The 13,757-nt window shown below is 45.5% G+C and overlaps 1 protein-coding gene across 5 annotated transcripts in view; it reads right to left on the reverse strand.

Annotated features, from left to right (window-relative positions):
* The window catches only part of FAM13A (family with sequence similarity 13 member A), a 398,835-nt gene that overhangs the window by 16,094 nt on the left and 368,984 nt on the right, over positions 1-13,757 (reverse strand). For all 5 annotated transcript variants that reach the window (XM_063917175.1, XM_063917158.1, XM_063917167.1 and 2 more), the window contains exon 19: positions 9,561-9,656. In XM_063917175.1, coding sequence (XP_063773245.1) covers positions 9,561-9,656 — 96 coding nt within the window. The remainder of the gene's footprint in view (positions 1-9,560; positions 9,657-13,757) is intronic.

Raw genomic sequence — 13,757 nt, forward strand, 5'->3', positions numbered from 1 at the left:
TCTCTGGAAACATGGCGCCCGTCATGTTACTGGCAACAAACCTCTATTGCACATGTATAGGTCTCTGAAAACATGGCTTCTGCCATGTTCCCAGAGACAAAGAGACTGCGTATGCACAAATCACCGGGAAAATGTCCACTGCACCATTTTCCGTATGATTTCTTCAGAAGTAGCAGCACCAATGCAGCACTCCAGAGACGCAAGTAATTAGACATGGGTGCGGGGCAATGTGCTAATGTTTTTGCGGATGTTTCCGTCATCTTATATTTTCATGTACAGAATTTATGCTCTGATGAATAAAGAAATGTAAAAAAAAAAAAAAAAAACACATGAAACCCCCCCCCCCCCCCCCCCCCATGGGTGCATGTTGTGCGGTGTGGCCCTTCTGGACCCAGGGGCCCGTGTGCACTGCAAACAATGCACCCATTATAGATACACCTGTGTATGTTACTCTTTTGCATACTACGTACATACTTGCACATAAGAGTTAATAAAAGATTTACCATGTAAGATGATTATGACTAATTGTTACTGTGGGGTCTTGGGTGCTACAGATATGTCCTCCTACAGCTTTGCTGCGTATAGCAGCATGCTGTAGCGGGATCACAATGTATATGCACTGAGACATTCCATGTGTGTACACATCGCAGCCAGACTCCCATTGTAATAGTGGGAGCGGGTTGTATGCTGCAATGCGTGCATATTGTAGCAACAACGTAAAAGGACTCATCTCACTGTCCACCACATGTAAACAGAGTATACAGATGGGTCCACGTTTATCTTGGCCTTTAATAGGATTCATTGAGCCAGGTCAGTCGGACTTAATCCCCTGCTGTATTGTTCTCTCTGTATTGTATTGCAGCTGAGAACAATAGATGAAGGGTTTATGTTAATAAACCATGTTGTGTCTAGGCGCAGCAAAGAAGTCAAGATAAAGGTGGACCCATCTGTAGGATATGTATGTATGAAGTGGACTAGTTGCAAGGAATACCTGGAAATCATTTACTGTAGATGTTGGGAACGGATTGAGCTTACATAAAAAGGTGCAATATATTTGATAGTGAAACCAAAGGAAGATGCAACAAAACAATAGTGATAAACAATTTTAACATTCCCATAACAGGCAATCCACAAAGTTGTTCTTATTTTTGTTCATGAAAATGTATGTACTGCTCCGAAAAAATGTTTGGGTCATTGATCAATATTCTTAGAATATGAATATTGAACAATGTAGCTGGATAAGTACAGAGTTACTGTTATCCAAAGCGCTCAGGTTAAAATGACCAGAAATGATCGCAGAAGGAGGGGGGAGTAGGAGAAGATCTGACCAATCAGCCTTTGAGCCAAGCAGCGAGACCTTTTGGTGTTTATCAGTGCAATCAGCTGATGACTAAACCCCCACATGCAGTCAAACCATTTACTAAGTATGTTTTGGTAAATTTCAGAAAACTAAATACTTATGTGTACATGTGTATAGTCACATTTTTGTAACGTTTTAGAGGTCCCTATTATAACACTTGGCAAAGCCCATATTAAGGGAACTAGTTAAGTATGACGTAAATGGACCTTTGCATAGCCTTATTAAATAACACCCTTTGGCCTCAATTCAATTAGATGCGGAGGGATGAATTGCCGTTACAACGGCAGTCTGATCTTGCCCCAGACTGAGTTTTGTATGCAGCCCTATGGGGCTACAAACAAAAATCTGCAGAAACGTAAGTGCCGCATATAAGTGCAGCATATAGCTGCACTAACTCGCGACCTCTAGGGGACTTGCAGCTATTTCAATCGAGCCCATAGTATGTAATATGCTTTGTTAGAAAAGAACAAGGCAAAACCCATTTTGCTGCATAGAGCACAGCAAAACCATAAAAAAAATATAAAAAATAGATTAATTTATGCAATGTATTTTATGCTTATTATTATAGTACCATCCATCCTGTCAACAAAAGATTATTTTGACTTTGCACAGACTTTAATTGGTTTTATTTTTATACACCTGAACATTTGTAAATACCCTTATTAAACCAGTGGTTTTCACCTACAAACCCAAGTACCACCAACAGGTCATGTTTTGTGGATTTCATGAATCATGCACAGGTGAGCTATGTTGCTGGGTCAGTAATTAGCGTACCTGATCCACAGACAGAAATCCTCAAAACATGACCTATTGGGAAAACCTAAGGGTTGGCATTGAGAACCTCTGTACAAAAACATGGTGACAACGTAGATTTTGCAGCAATATAAAAACTAGTTTCCCCATTATTTATGAAAAATATGTTGCTGGAGCATGGCAGTGATAAGAGTGCCCTCTCCCCTCACCATGCCAGTGCGGCAAGCCTCAGCACATGCATGTGTTAGCAATACCAATTTAAATGAAAGCCTGACTTTCAGTTCCGTCATTGCAACAAAAACAAACCCCATATCTCCAAAAACAAAGGACTTTTCACCAATGACACTAATAATTATACTAAAACTTGCTGAAAAGTGGAACCAAAATAACAATGACCAACAAATACCAAACATGTTGGGTTTATTCTAGAGAGTAGTGGTTCCCAAACATTTTAGAATCACAGAGTCCTAAAGGATCAGAATTTTTTTTTCAGCCACCCCTAGGTGAACAGTTTCTTATTGTGATATTCAGGGAAAAAAAAACACATTAAATTAAGTAAATTGTGTTTTTATGTCATCCTTAGATTCAGTTACGTGGTGAGCAGTCATGGATGTATTTACCTATGGACTGAAACAGCTAAAATATGCCACCTCTTTCAGTGTCAGTGAACCAGATACAGTCCATGACTGCACTGGCTTCACAGTGACTGACAGTGAATTCCTATTGGAAGTCCTACGTGTCAGTCACAGACACACAAAGCAGTCCTCATTGGGAGGTGATTCCTCCCTCCGGGACTGCCAGAACTGGAGGCAATTAGCCGAAAGCTGGCTGTCTCTAGGCAGTCACTCCCTGCCTTTGGCACAGCCCAATCCCGCCTGATACATTGCGCAGGTGCCTGGACCCAGGGCTGGCAGTTGGCTTTTTACTCTCGGGGCATGGGGGTAGTGGCAGCCCCATTACTATGCCCACATTAATGCCCACATTAGTGCTTACGACACATAATAGCCACAGTAATAGCTGCTCACACATACTGCCTCCAGTAATAACAGACATACATAATGCCCCAGTATAGTGCCAGAAGGGCACTCACCACCACTGCAGGACAGGTGTCATCCAGACTCCCCGCACACCACTGATCCAGGTCCTGAATCCGCTCCGCACGGCAGCACAGCCATTCCTCCCGTCTGCAGCCAGCTGAGCAGACCTCTCTCTCCTAAGGTGCCTCATATCATTGCCCGGAGCTGTCTGCCGTGAACTGCATCATGGGAGATGTTGTTTTCTCACACTGTACACTGAATACAGGATGCCGTGTGCGGCGGACGGCTTTACACTCGGAGGCTGCCTTGGCTGGGCCCCCGGGCCGGTCAAAATGCTTTGCCGGTCCAGAGGTTCCCCACCCCTGATGTAGACCATAAACAATTTTAATTTGTCCTGGACCACCAACCAAGAGCACCCCTGCAAGTGCCCTGAGGCACCCCAGGGTGTCACGGCACCCAGTTTGGGAACCACAGCTATAGAAGATCTTTATTTATTATATTCATCTGTAACCTGATCTCTGCTGAAAGTGGACAGAAACAGAGAACACTGCTCAAAGCAAAGATTGTGGCTACATTCACAAACCAACTGTTAAATAAGAATTTACTTACCGATAATTCTATTTCTCATAGTCCGTAGTGGATGCTGGGGACTCCGAAAGGACCATGGGGAATAGCAGCTCCGCAGGAGACTGGGCACAAAGTAAAAGCTTTAGGACTAGCTGGTGTGCACTGGCTCCTCCCCCTATGACCCTCCTCCAAGCCTCAGTTAGGATACTGTGCCCGGACGAGCGTACACAATAAGGAAGGATTTTGAATCCCGGGTAAGACTCATACCAGCCACACCAATCACACCGTACAACTTGTGATCTGAACCCAGTTAACAGCATGATAACAGAAGGAGCCTCTGAAAAGATGGCTCACAACAACAATAACCCGATTTTTGTAACAATAACTATGTACAAGTAATGCAGACAATCCGCACTTGGGATGGGCGCCCAGCATCCACTACGGACTATGAGAAATAGAATTATCGGTAAGTAAATTCTTATTTTCTCTAACGTCCTAGTGGATGCTGGGGACTCCGAAAGGACCATGGGGATTATACCAAAGCTCCCAAACGGGCGGGAGAGTGCGGATGACTCTGCAGCACCGAATGAGAGAACTCCAGGTCCTCCTCAGCCAGGGTATCAAATTTGTAGAATTTAGCAAACGTGTTTGCCCCTGACCAAGTAGCTGCTCGGCAAAGTTGTAAAGCCGAGACCCCTCGGGCAGCCGCCCAAGATGAGCCCACTTTCCGTGTGGAATGGGCTTTTACAGATTTTGGCTGTGGCAGGCCTGCCACAGAATGTGCAAGCTGAATTGTACTACAAATCCAACGAGCAATCGTCTGCTTAGAAGCAGGAGCACCCAGCTTGTTGGGTGCATACAGGATAACAGCGAATCAGATTTTCTGACTCCAGCCGTCCTGGAACATATATTTTCAGGGCCCTGACTACGTCCAGCAACTTGGAATCCTCCAAGTCCCTAGTAGCCGCAGGCACCACAATAGGCTGGTTTAAGTGAAATGCTGAAACCACCTTAGGAAGAAATTGAGGACGAGTCCTCAATTCTGCCCTGTCCGTATGAAAAATTAGGTAAGGGCTTTTATAGGATAAAGCCGCCAATTCTGAGACACGCCTGGCTGAAGCCAGGGCTAACAGCATTACCACTTTCCATGTGAGATATTTTAAGTCCACAGTGGTGAGTGGTTCAAACCAATGTGATTTTAGGAATCCCAAAACTACATTGAGATCCCAAGGTGCCACTGGAGGCACAAAAGGAGGCTGTATATGCAGTACTCCCTTGACAAACGTCTGAACTTCAGGAACAGAAGCCAGTTCTTTTTGGAAGAATATTGACAGGGACGAAATTTGAACCTTAATGGACCCTAATTTGAGGCCCATAGACAGTCCTGTTTGCAGGAAATGCAGGAAACGACCCAGTTGAAATTCCTCTGTAGGGGCCTTCCTGGCCTCGCACCACGCAACATATTTACGCCAAATACGGTGATAATGTTGTATGGTTACATCCTTCCTGGCTTTGATCAGGGTAGGGATGACTTCCTCCGGAATGCCTTTTTCCTTCAGGATCCGGCGTTCAACCGCCATGCCTTCAAACGCAGCCGCGGTAAGTCTTGGAACAGACATGGTCCCTGCTGGAGCAGGTCCTTTCTTAGAGGTAGAGGCCACGGGTCTTCCGTGAGCATCTCTTGAATTTCCGGGTACCAAGTCCTTCTTGGCCAATCCGGAGCCACGAGTATAGTCTTTACTCCTCTCCTTCTTATGATTCTCAGTACTTTTGGTATGAGAGGAAGAGGAGGGAACACATACACTGACTGGTACACCCACGGTGTTACCAGAGCGTCCACAGCTATTGCCTGAGGGTCCCTTGACCTGGCGCAATATCTGTCCAGTTTTTTGTTGAGGCGGGACGCCATCATGTCCACCTTTGGTTTTTCCCAACGGTTCACAATCATGTGGAAGACTTCTGGGTGAAGTCCCCACTCCCCCGGGTGAAGATCGTGTCTGCTGAGGAAGTCTGCTTCCCAGTTGTCCACTCCCAGAATGAACACTGCTGACAGTGCTATCACATGATTCTCCGCCCAGCGAAGAATCCTTGCCACTTCCATCATTGCCCTCCTGCTTCTTGTGCCGCCCCCTGTCTGTTTACGTGGGCGACTGCCGTGATGTTGTCCGACTGGATCAACACCGGCTGACCCTGAAGCAGAGGTCTTGCCTGACTTAGGGCATTGTAAATGGCCCTTAGTTCCAGGATATTTATGTGAAGTGACGTTTCCATGCTTGACCACAAGCCCTGGAAATTTCTTCTCTGTGTGACTGCTCCCCAGCCTCTCAGGCTGGCATCCGTGGTCACCAGGACCCAATCCTGAATGCCGAATCTGCGGCCCTCTAGGAGATGAGCACTCTGTAACCACCACAGGAGAGACACCCTTGTCCTTGGAGACAGGGTTATCCGCTGATGCATTTGAAGATGCGATCCGGACCATTTGTCCAGCAGATCCCACTGAAAAGTTCTTGCGTGGAATCTGCCGAATGGAATCGCTTCGTAAGAAGCCACCATCTTTCCCAGGACCCTTGTGCATTGATGTACTGACACTTGGCCTGGTCTTAGGAGGTTCCTGACTAGGTCGGATAACTCCTTGGCTTTCTCCTCCGGGAGAAACACCTTTTTCTGTACTGTGTCCAGAATCATCCCTAGGAACAGCAGACGTGTCGTCGGAATCAGCTGCGATTTTGGAATATTTAGAATCCATCCGTGCTGTCGTAGTACTACTTGAGATAGTGCTACTCCGACCTCTAACTGTTCTCTGGACCTTGCCCTTATCAGGAGATCGTCCAAGTAAGGGATAATTAAGACGCCTTTTCTTCGAAGAAGAATCATTTCGGCCATTACCTTGGTAAAGACCCGGGGTGCCGTGGACAATCCAAACGGCAGCGTCTGAAACTGATAGTGACAGTTCTGTACCACAAACCTGAGGTACCCTTGGTGAGAAGGGCAAATTGGGACATGGAGGTAAGCATCCTTGATGTCCAGAGACACCATATAGTCCCCTTCTTCCAGGTTCGCTATCACTGCTCTGAGTGACTCCATCTTGAACTTGAACCTTTTTATGTAAGTGTTCAAGGATTTCAGATTTAAAATGGGTCTCACCGAGCCGTCCGGCTTCGGTACCACAAACAGCGTGGAATAATACCCCTTTCCCTGTTGTAGGAGGGGTACCTTGATTATCACCTGCTGGGAATACAGCTTGTGAATGGCTTCCAATACCGCCTCCCTGTCGGGGGGAGACGTTGGTAAAGCAGACTTCAGGAACCGGCGAGGGGGAGACGTCTCGAATTCCAATTTGTACCCCTGAGATACTACCTGCAGGATCCAGGGGTCCACTTGCGAGTGAGCCCACTGCACGCTGAAATTCTTGAGACGGGCCCCCACCGTGCCTGAGTCCGCTTGTAAGGCCCCAGCGTCATGCTGAGGACTTGGCAGAAGCGGGGGAGGGCTTCTGTTCGTGGGAAGAGGCTGTTTGCTGCAGTCTTTTTCCCCTTCCTCTGCCCCGGGGCAGATATGAGTGGCCTTTTGCCCGCTTGCCCTTATGGGGACGAAAGGACTGAGCCTGAAAAGACGGTATCTTTTTCTGCTGCGAGGTGACTTGGGGTAAAAAGGTGGATTTTCCAGCCGTTGCCGTGGCCACCAGGTCCGATAGACCGACCCCAAATAACTCCTCCCCTTTATACGGCAATACTTCCATATGCCGTTTGGAATCCGCATCCCCTGACCACTGTCGCGTCCATAATGCTCTTCTGGCAGAAATGGACATCGCACTTACTCTTGATGCCAGAGTGCAAATATCCCTCTGTGCATCTCGCATATATAGAAATGCATCCTTTAAATGCTCTATAGTCAATAATATATTGTCCCTGTCCAGGGTATCAATATTTTCAGTCAGGGAATCCGACCAAGCCACCCCAGCACTGCACATCCAGGCTGAGGCGATTGCTGGTCGCAGTATAATACCAGTATGTGTGTATATACTTTTAAGGATATTTTCCAGCTTCCTATCAGCTGGTTCCTTGAGGGCGGCCGTATCAGGAGACGGTAACGCCACTTGTTTTGATAAGCGTGTGAGCGCCTTATCTACGCTAGGGGGTGTTTCCCAACGCGCCCTAACCTCTGGCGGGAAAGGGTATAATGCCAATAATTTTTTAGAAATTAGCAGTTTTTTATCGGGGGAAACCCACGCTTCATCACACACCTCATTTAATTCATCTGATTCAGGAAAAACTACGGGTAGTTTTTTCACACCCCACATAATACCCTTTTTTGTGGTACTTGTAGTATCAGAAATGTTCAAAACCTCCTTCATTGCCGTGATCATGTAACGTGTGGCCCTACTGGAAAATACGTTTGTTTCCTCACCGTCGACACTGGAGTCAGTGTCCGTGTCTGTATCGACCTGAGGTAACGGGCGTTTTATAGCCCCTGACGGTGTTTGAGACGCCTGTACAGGTATTAACTGATTTGCCGGCTGTCTCATGTCGTCAACAGTCTTTTGTAAAGTGCCGACACTATCACGTAATTCTTTCCATAAGACCATCCAGTCAGGTGTCGACTCCCTAGGGGGTGACATCACTAACACAGGCAATTGCTCCGCCTCCACACCATTTTCCTCCTCATACATGTCGACACAGCGTACCGACACACAGCACACACACAGGGAATGCTCTGATAGAGGACAGGACCCCACTAGCCCTTTGGGGAGACAGAGGGAGAGTTTGCCAGCACACACCAGAGCGCTATATATATATACAGGGATAACCTTATATAAGTGTTTTTCCCTAATATAGCTGCTGTATATATTAATATGCCAATTTAGTGCCCCCCCTCTCTTGTTTTACCCTGTTTCTGTAGTGCAGGACTGCAGGGGAGAGTCAGGGATCCTTCCTCCAACGGAGCTGTGAGGAAAAAATGGCGCTTGTGTGCTGAGGAGATAGGCTCCGCCCCTTTTTCGGCGGCCTTTCTCCCGCTTTTTTGTGGAAAACTGGCAGGGGTTAAATACATCCATATAGCCCAGGAGCTATATGTGATGTATTTTTAGCCATTTAAGGTATTTTCATTGCGTCCCAGGGCGCCCCCCCCCAGCGCCCTGCACCCTCAGTGACCGGAGTGTGAAGTGTGCTGAGAGCAATGGCGCACAGCTGCGGTGCTGTGCGCTACCTTATTGAAGACAGGACGTCTTCTGCCGCCGATTTTCCCGACCTCTTCACTCTTCTGGCTCTGTAAGGGGGCCGGCGGCGCGGCTCCGGGACCCATCCATGGCTGGGCCTGTGATCGTCCCTCTGGAGCTAATGTCCAGTAGCCTAAGAAGCCCAATCCACTCTGCACGCAGGTGAGTTCGCTTCTTCTCCCCTTAGTCCCTCGATGCAGTGAGCCTGTTGCCAGCAGGTCTCACTGAAAATAAAAAAACCTATTTAAACTTTTACTCTAAGCAGCTCAGGAGAGCCACCTAGATTGCACCCTTCTCGTTCGGGCACAAAATCTTAACTGAGGCTTGGAGGAGGGTCATAGGGGGAGGAGCCAGTGCACACCAGCTAGTCCTAAAGCTTTTACTTTGTGCCCAGTCTCCTGCGGTGCCGCTATTCCCCATGGTCCTTTCGGAGTCCCCAGCATCCACTAGGACGTTAGAGAAAACACTATTGCAACTAGTGACATTTATACTTACTTCTCTCTACCAAAATTAAGTAGCAGTAATGTGAAGTACAGGTACTGCACATTTTCCTTGGAAGGAACAGCAATACACAATGAATGCTTTTAAGAGGGAAAAATGATTGATTAAAACCGATATCTCGACTTACAATGACGGGTATGGTGTTTGCTCGATAGAGGATCTGCTTGAACAGTCTGTACCGGTCATAAAATGGTTTCATCACATGTCTCTCATTCTTTGTTATCTGAAATACAAAAACAGAGGTTTGAGCGTTACTGGTTTGGATAGGGTTGGTACTTATCACTGAATAATACTGGCCTAACATTCTGCACAAGCACTGCCCATTTTGAAAGAAACTAAAAGCAAATCCTCATTGGGTCTGGTCTTTGTACGGACAGTCTCCTTGCATTTTAAAATCCACTTTGTACAAAAGGTCACTGCAGTTTCCGCTCCTCTCCATTCTGTCTGTATTCATGGAATGTACATGACATATGCTATGATCTTAACAGATACATTTTGCTCTCCATGAAAATCTTAATTTCAAGGCAGAAGTATGCATAAACAATGCGCCTTATTCATAGGAGTGTGCTAATGCTGCCGCAGATGCAATAAATGACTCAGAGGATGTGCGACAATATGCTAACTGAACAGATGCTGGAATTTGTATTGCCCACAGCTGCCTGCAACAAAGTTACACATTCGCACCACCGAGGCAGATCAGGGAATCAGATCCCTGAGTGAGTCTATAGTCAATCAGAATGGCTGTCGGAACCGAGATGCAGGAGACGCGATTTCTATGCACAGGATTACACATGCTGATACACGCCCCAAAAATGGTGCCAACACGATACATTTTTGCCTCCACTCCCTGTCATATTGCTCAAAAACGGTAGCTCCCTGTCGATCATTTGCTAATGAATCGTTACTGCGAGCATAATTGCAAATTATCGCGCGTGCACATTGTGGCAGCGACACATGCACAGTTTACAGATAATTGGCATAGCGTACAACTGTGATTCAGGCCCAATGTTACTAAATACAGATATACAATATCACTAATTCAAATTCACAAATAGACACAACATAGAAATAAAATATGGGACATTATTTAAAAAAGGTTGCCTAAAGCTTTTAATACTCTACAAATGCTATAAAACGTTTCTCTCCAGCTGCTACAGTACTTTTTTTTTTTTTGTTATTAATAAAAACTGGAGAAAAAACACTTGGAAAAGAAGTAAACTGTTACTACAAGGCACCTGTTGTGTAACAGGCTTTGTGGGTGGTTTATTGGTTTTGTAAAACCTTCTTTAATGTAGATGACCAGTCAACAACCTTCAAAAACGCTGCTCTGTATCTATGTAACCCAATCTGTACAGCTTCTTTTTGTTCTCCACTAAGCAAACGCTTATATAACTGCTTTGAAATATAATGGGTTCCAAACTAATAGGCTTATAATACTTTATACCCTTTGGCCCCTTGGTTTTTGGCATGGACTTCATTTAATAAATTGCTCTAAACCAGTCAGTATTTTTCCACATTGTACAAGTGCCAAGCCAGGGAGAAGAACAAAGCTGTTTTAATTAAAGTTTCAGTCAAAAAACATTAACGTAAACTGACTCAATGAAACAATGTTCCTTAGTAACATGCTTAAAATGAAGATGAACTTTAACGAAAGCATTTTTATGGATTGCCTGCTATAGGGCCAGGACCTAGAAGAAACCAGATGTATCTAAAATACATAGTGAATGCTTATTAAGGCAACAATTGGATTTGCAGTCACTACGAATATAACATACATATAAAATAATTTATGACAGTGCTGTAAAGTCTATATGTAGTGCACTAGAGCACAGGTTACTTTTATTTGAGTGGATAAGGTCTAACTGGATGTGAAGCAACTTGGAACATAATGTTAAGGTGCATACACACTGGACGTTTTTGCGCAGCGTGTATGCAGAGCGATGGTGTGAACATCGCTGGGCAGAAAATCGCAAACACACCGAGAGATTTTCACTGTACCCAGCGGTGTTCACGGGGGTGAACCACTTTCCACAGTAGGAGACTGTGGAAAGTGCTTCACTCGGCTTGTAAAACAGCCCGACGAATGGCAGCAGCCAGCGATGATGCAGGAACGCACATCAGCGCTTACCACTCATCGCCCGCCCATACACACTAGAAGATTTTGAGCTCAAAGTAGCTCAAAATGCCAAAAGTGAGCTACTTTGAGCTCAAAATCACCCAGTGTGTATGGGCTATAAGTGTGGGGCTCAGTAATATTTAGTTATAACCCTGGGCAGGTGTACTGCAAAGTATCAGAGGGAAAAGATGAAAGCATTGATTAGATGCCAACAGATCCTACTCACTGGGATTAAAATAACCATTGCTGATCTCTCTTCCCTCATAATTTTTCTCTTTTACTCAGGGCAGGTGAGTGGTAGGTGTTCATTGGGGGAGCCCGGCAACCTGTACTCCTCATGGCTTGTCCTCCTAACATTTCTATACTTCCTGGTGGCTGGCTTCTCCCTACAGTCCAGCCACAAACTTCTGCCGTGCATCGGCCCTTGAACAAATTGTTCACCAACCGCCAGTTTCTGCCATCAGCAGTGTGTACAATGCAGATCTGAGAGATGTGCTAGCCTAATGCCAGACCTGCACCTTTGTAGTGTTGTTGGGTGGAAATGCATTCCCCTACCCAGCACTCACTAAGTGTGCTGAGCTTCTTTAACTGGGGATCAGAATGCAATGCTCTGATGCTCAACCTCATGTGACTAATGGAGGAAGAAAAAATGAGCACAAGTGAAAAAAAGTTGAATGAGGAGGATACAGAAGGATGAACGCAGAAAACAGAGGATAAAAAAGGATGAAAGAGGTAAAAGGAGGAGGCAGAAAATAGAGAAGAATGAAGGAGGAGGTCAGAGGAGGAAGATAGAGAAGAATAAAAGAGAAGGTGGATTAGGACAGGGAAGGATTAAAAAGCAAAAGTACTAAGGATACAGAAGGATGGAGGGGGCAGGGGTTACAGCCATCTTCTGGCTAGAAGTTCACTTCATATGACTGGAACTCAGACAGTATTGGAATGGAAATGACATATGGCTGAAGCAGAGAGAAAAGGTGACTGGATTCTGGTGCTTTGGTAAGCTGTGCGGATATGTAACTAGACTGCTTTATTATTTGGAAGTCACTAGAATGCTACATGTAAAGAATATCAGTCATTAAGTTCCTCTGTGTAGTACACAACTCACTGGGATGCTACAGTATATGAATTATACAGCAGACACTGGGTTGTCCTCTTCATGTATAGAAGGATGTTCTCTGTATTTTACTGTGGGGTACCCAGAAAGCTCCAATTGGATGGCAGTCAATATAATGCTCTCTATACTGTATGACATTCACTAAACTAATGTTTATTTTAGAGTAGTTACTAGAACACTATTTACTGGATAGTGTATGGTGCTCTCTGTATTGTGTGTTGGTCACTCAGATGCTCTCATCCCCAGGCTGGCATTGATGAAAGCTGACATGGTAAGTAATTTCAGTAATTTGTGGGTATGGGTAGTCAGTAGACAATGCTAAATGAAAAGAAAAGTCCTTTAATCAGATACTCACAGCCACCAGCAATTTTTTCAGCGGACAAATATCAGGGCACCACTAGAAGAGGGAAGCATCTCTGGCATGCATCTCAGCTGCAAGCTGCAAATATTGGGTTTCAACAGGAAGCACAGTGCTAGTGAGAAATGACCCGCTTTGACAAGCATCTCTGCCACAAACCATAAAGTATAGGTACGTACTTGTAGGTAGGCGGCTAGGAAGCAGTGTTTGATACCAAGGACAGAGCAATAACCCACAGCAAATGTCTCAACCATATGCCGCAGAAAAGTGTATTCAATTTGAGTGATCAAGATACGTCCAGCTGAGGCAAGACAGAGAATCCCGTGTGATCCACAGATAAGATCCACTCACTGGCACTCTCACCACTAGAGGGTGTTACGTACGGATGTGGTTCGTTTTATCGACAGTGTCTAGGTCGACAATGTTTAGGTCGACCACTATAGGTCGACAGTCACTAGGTCGACATGGATGGAAGGTCGACAGGGTTTCTAGGTCGACATGTGCTAGGTCGACAGGTCTAAAGGTCGACATGAGGATTTTTATTTTTCTGGGTGTCGTCTTCTTCGTAAAGTGACCGGGATCCCAAATTAGTGCACCGCGTCCGCTCGCCATGCTTCGGGCATGGTGCCTTCGCTCCGCTACCGCTTCGCTCGGCACACTTTACCGTTCCAATCGTAGTCCACGTGGATCGTTAAGTATGAAAAAAAAAAAAAAAAAAAAAAAAATTTTGAAAAAC

This window comes from Pseudophryne corroboree, chromosome 1, assembly GCF_028390025.1.
Source record: "Pseudophryne corroboree isolate aPseCor3 chromosome 1, aPseCor3.hap2, whole genome shotgun sequence".
Lineage (NCBI taxonomy): Eukaryota > Metazoa > Chordata > Amphibia > Anura > Myobatrachidae > Pseudophryne > Pseudophryne corroboree.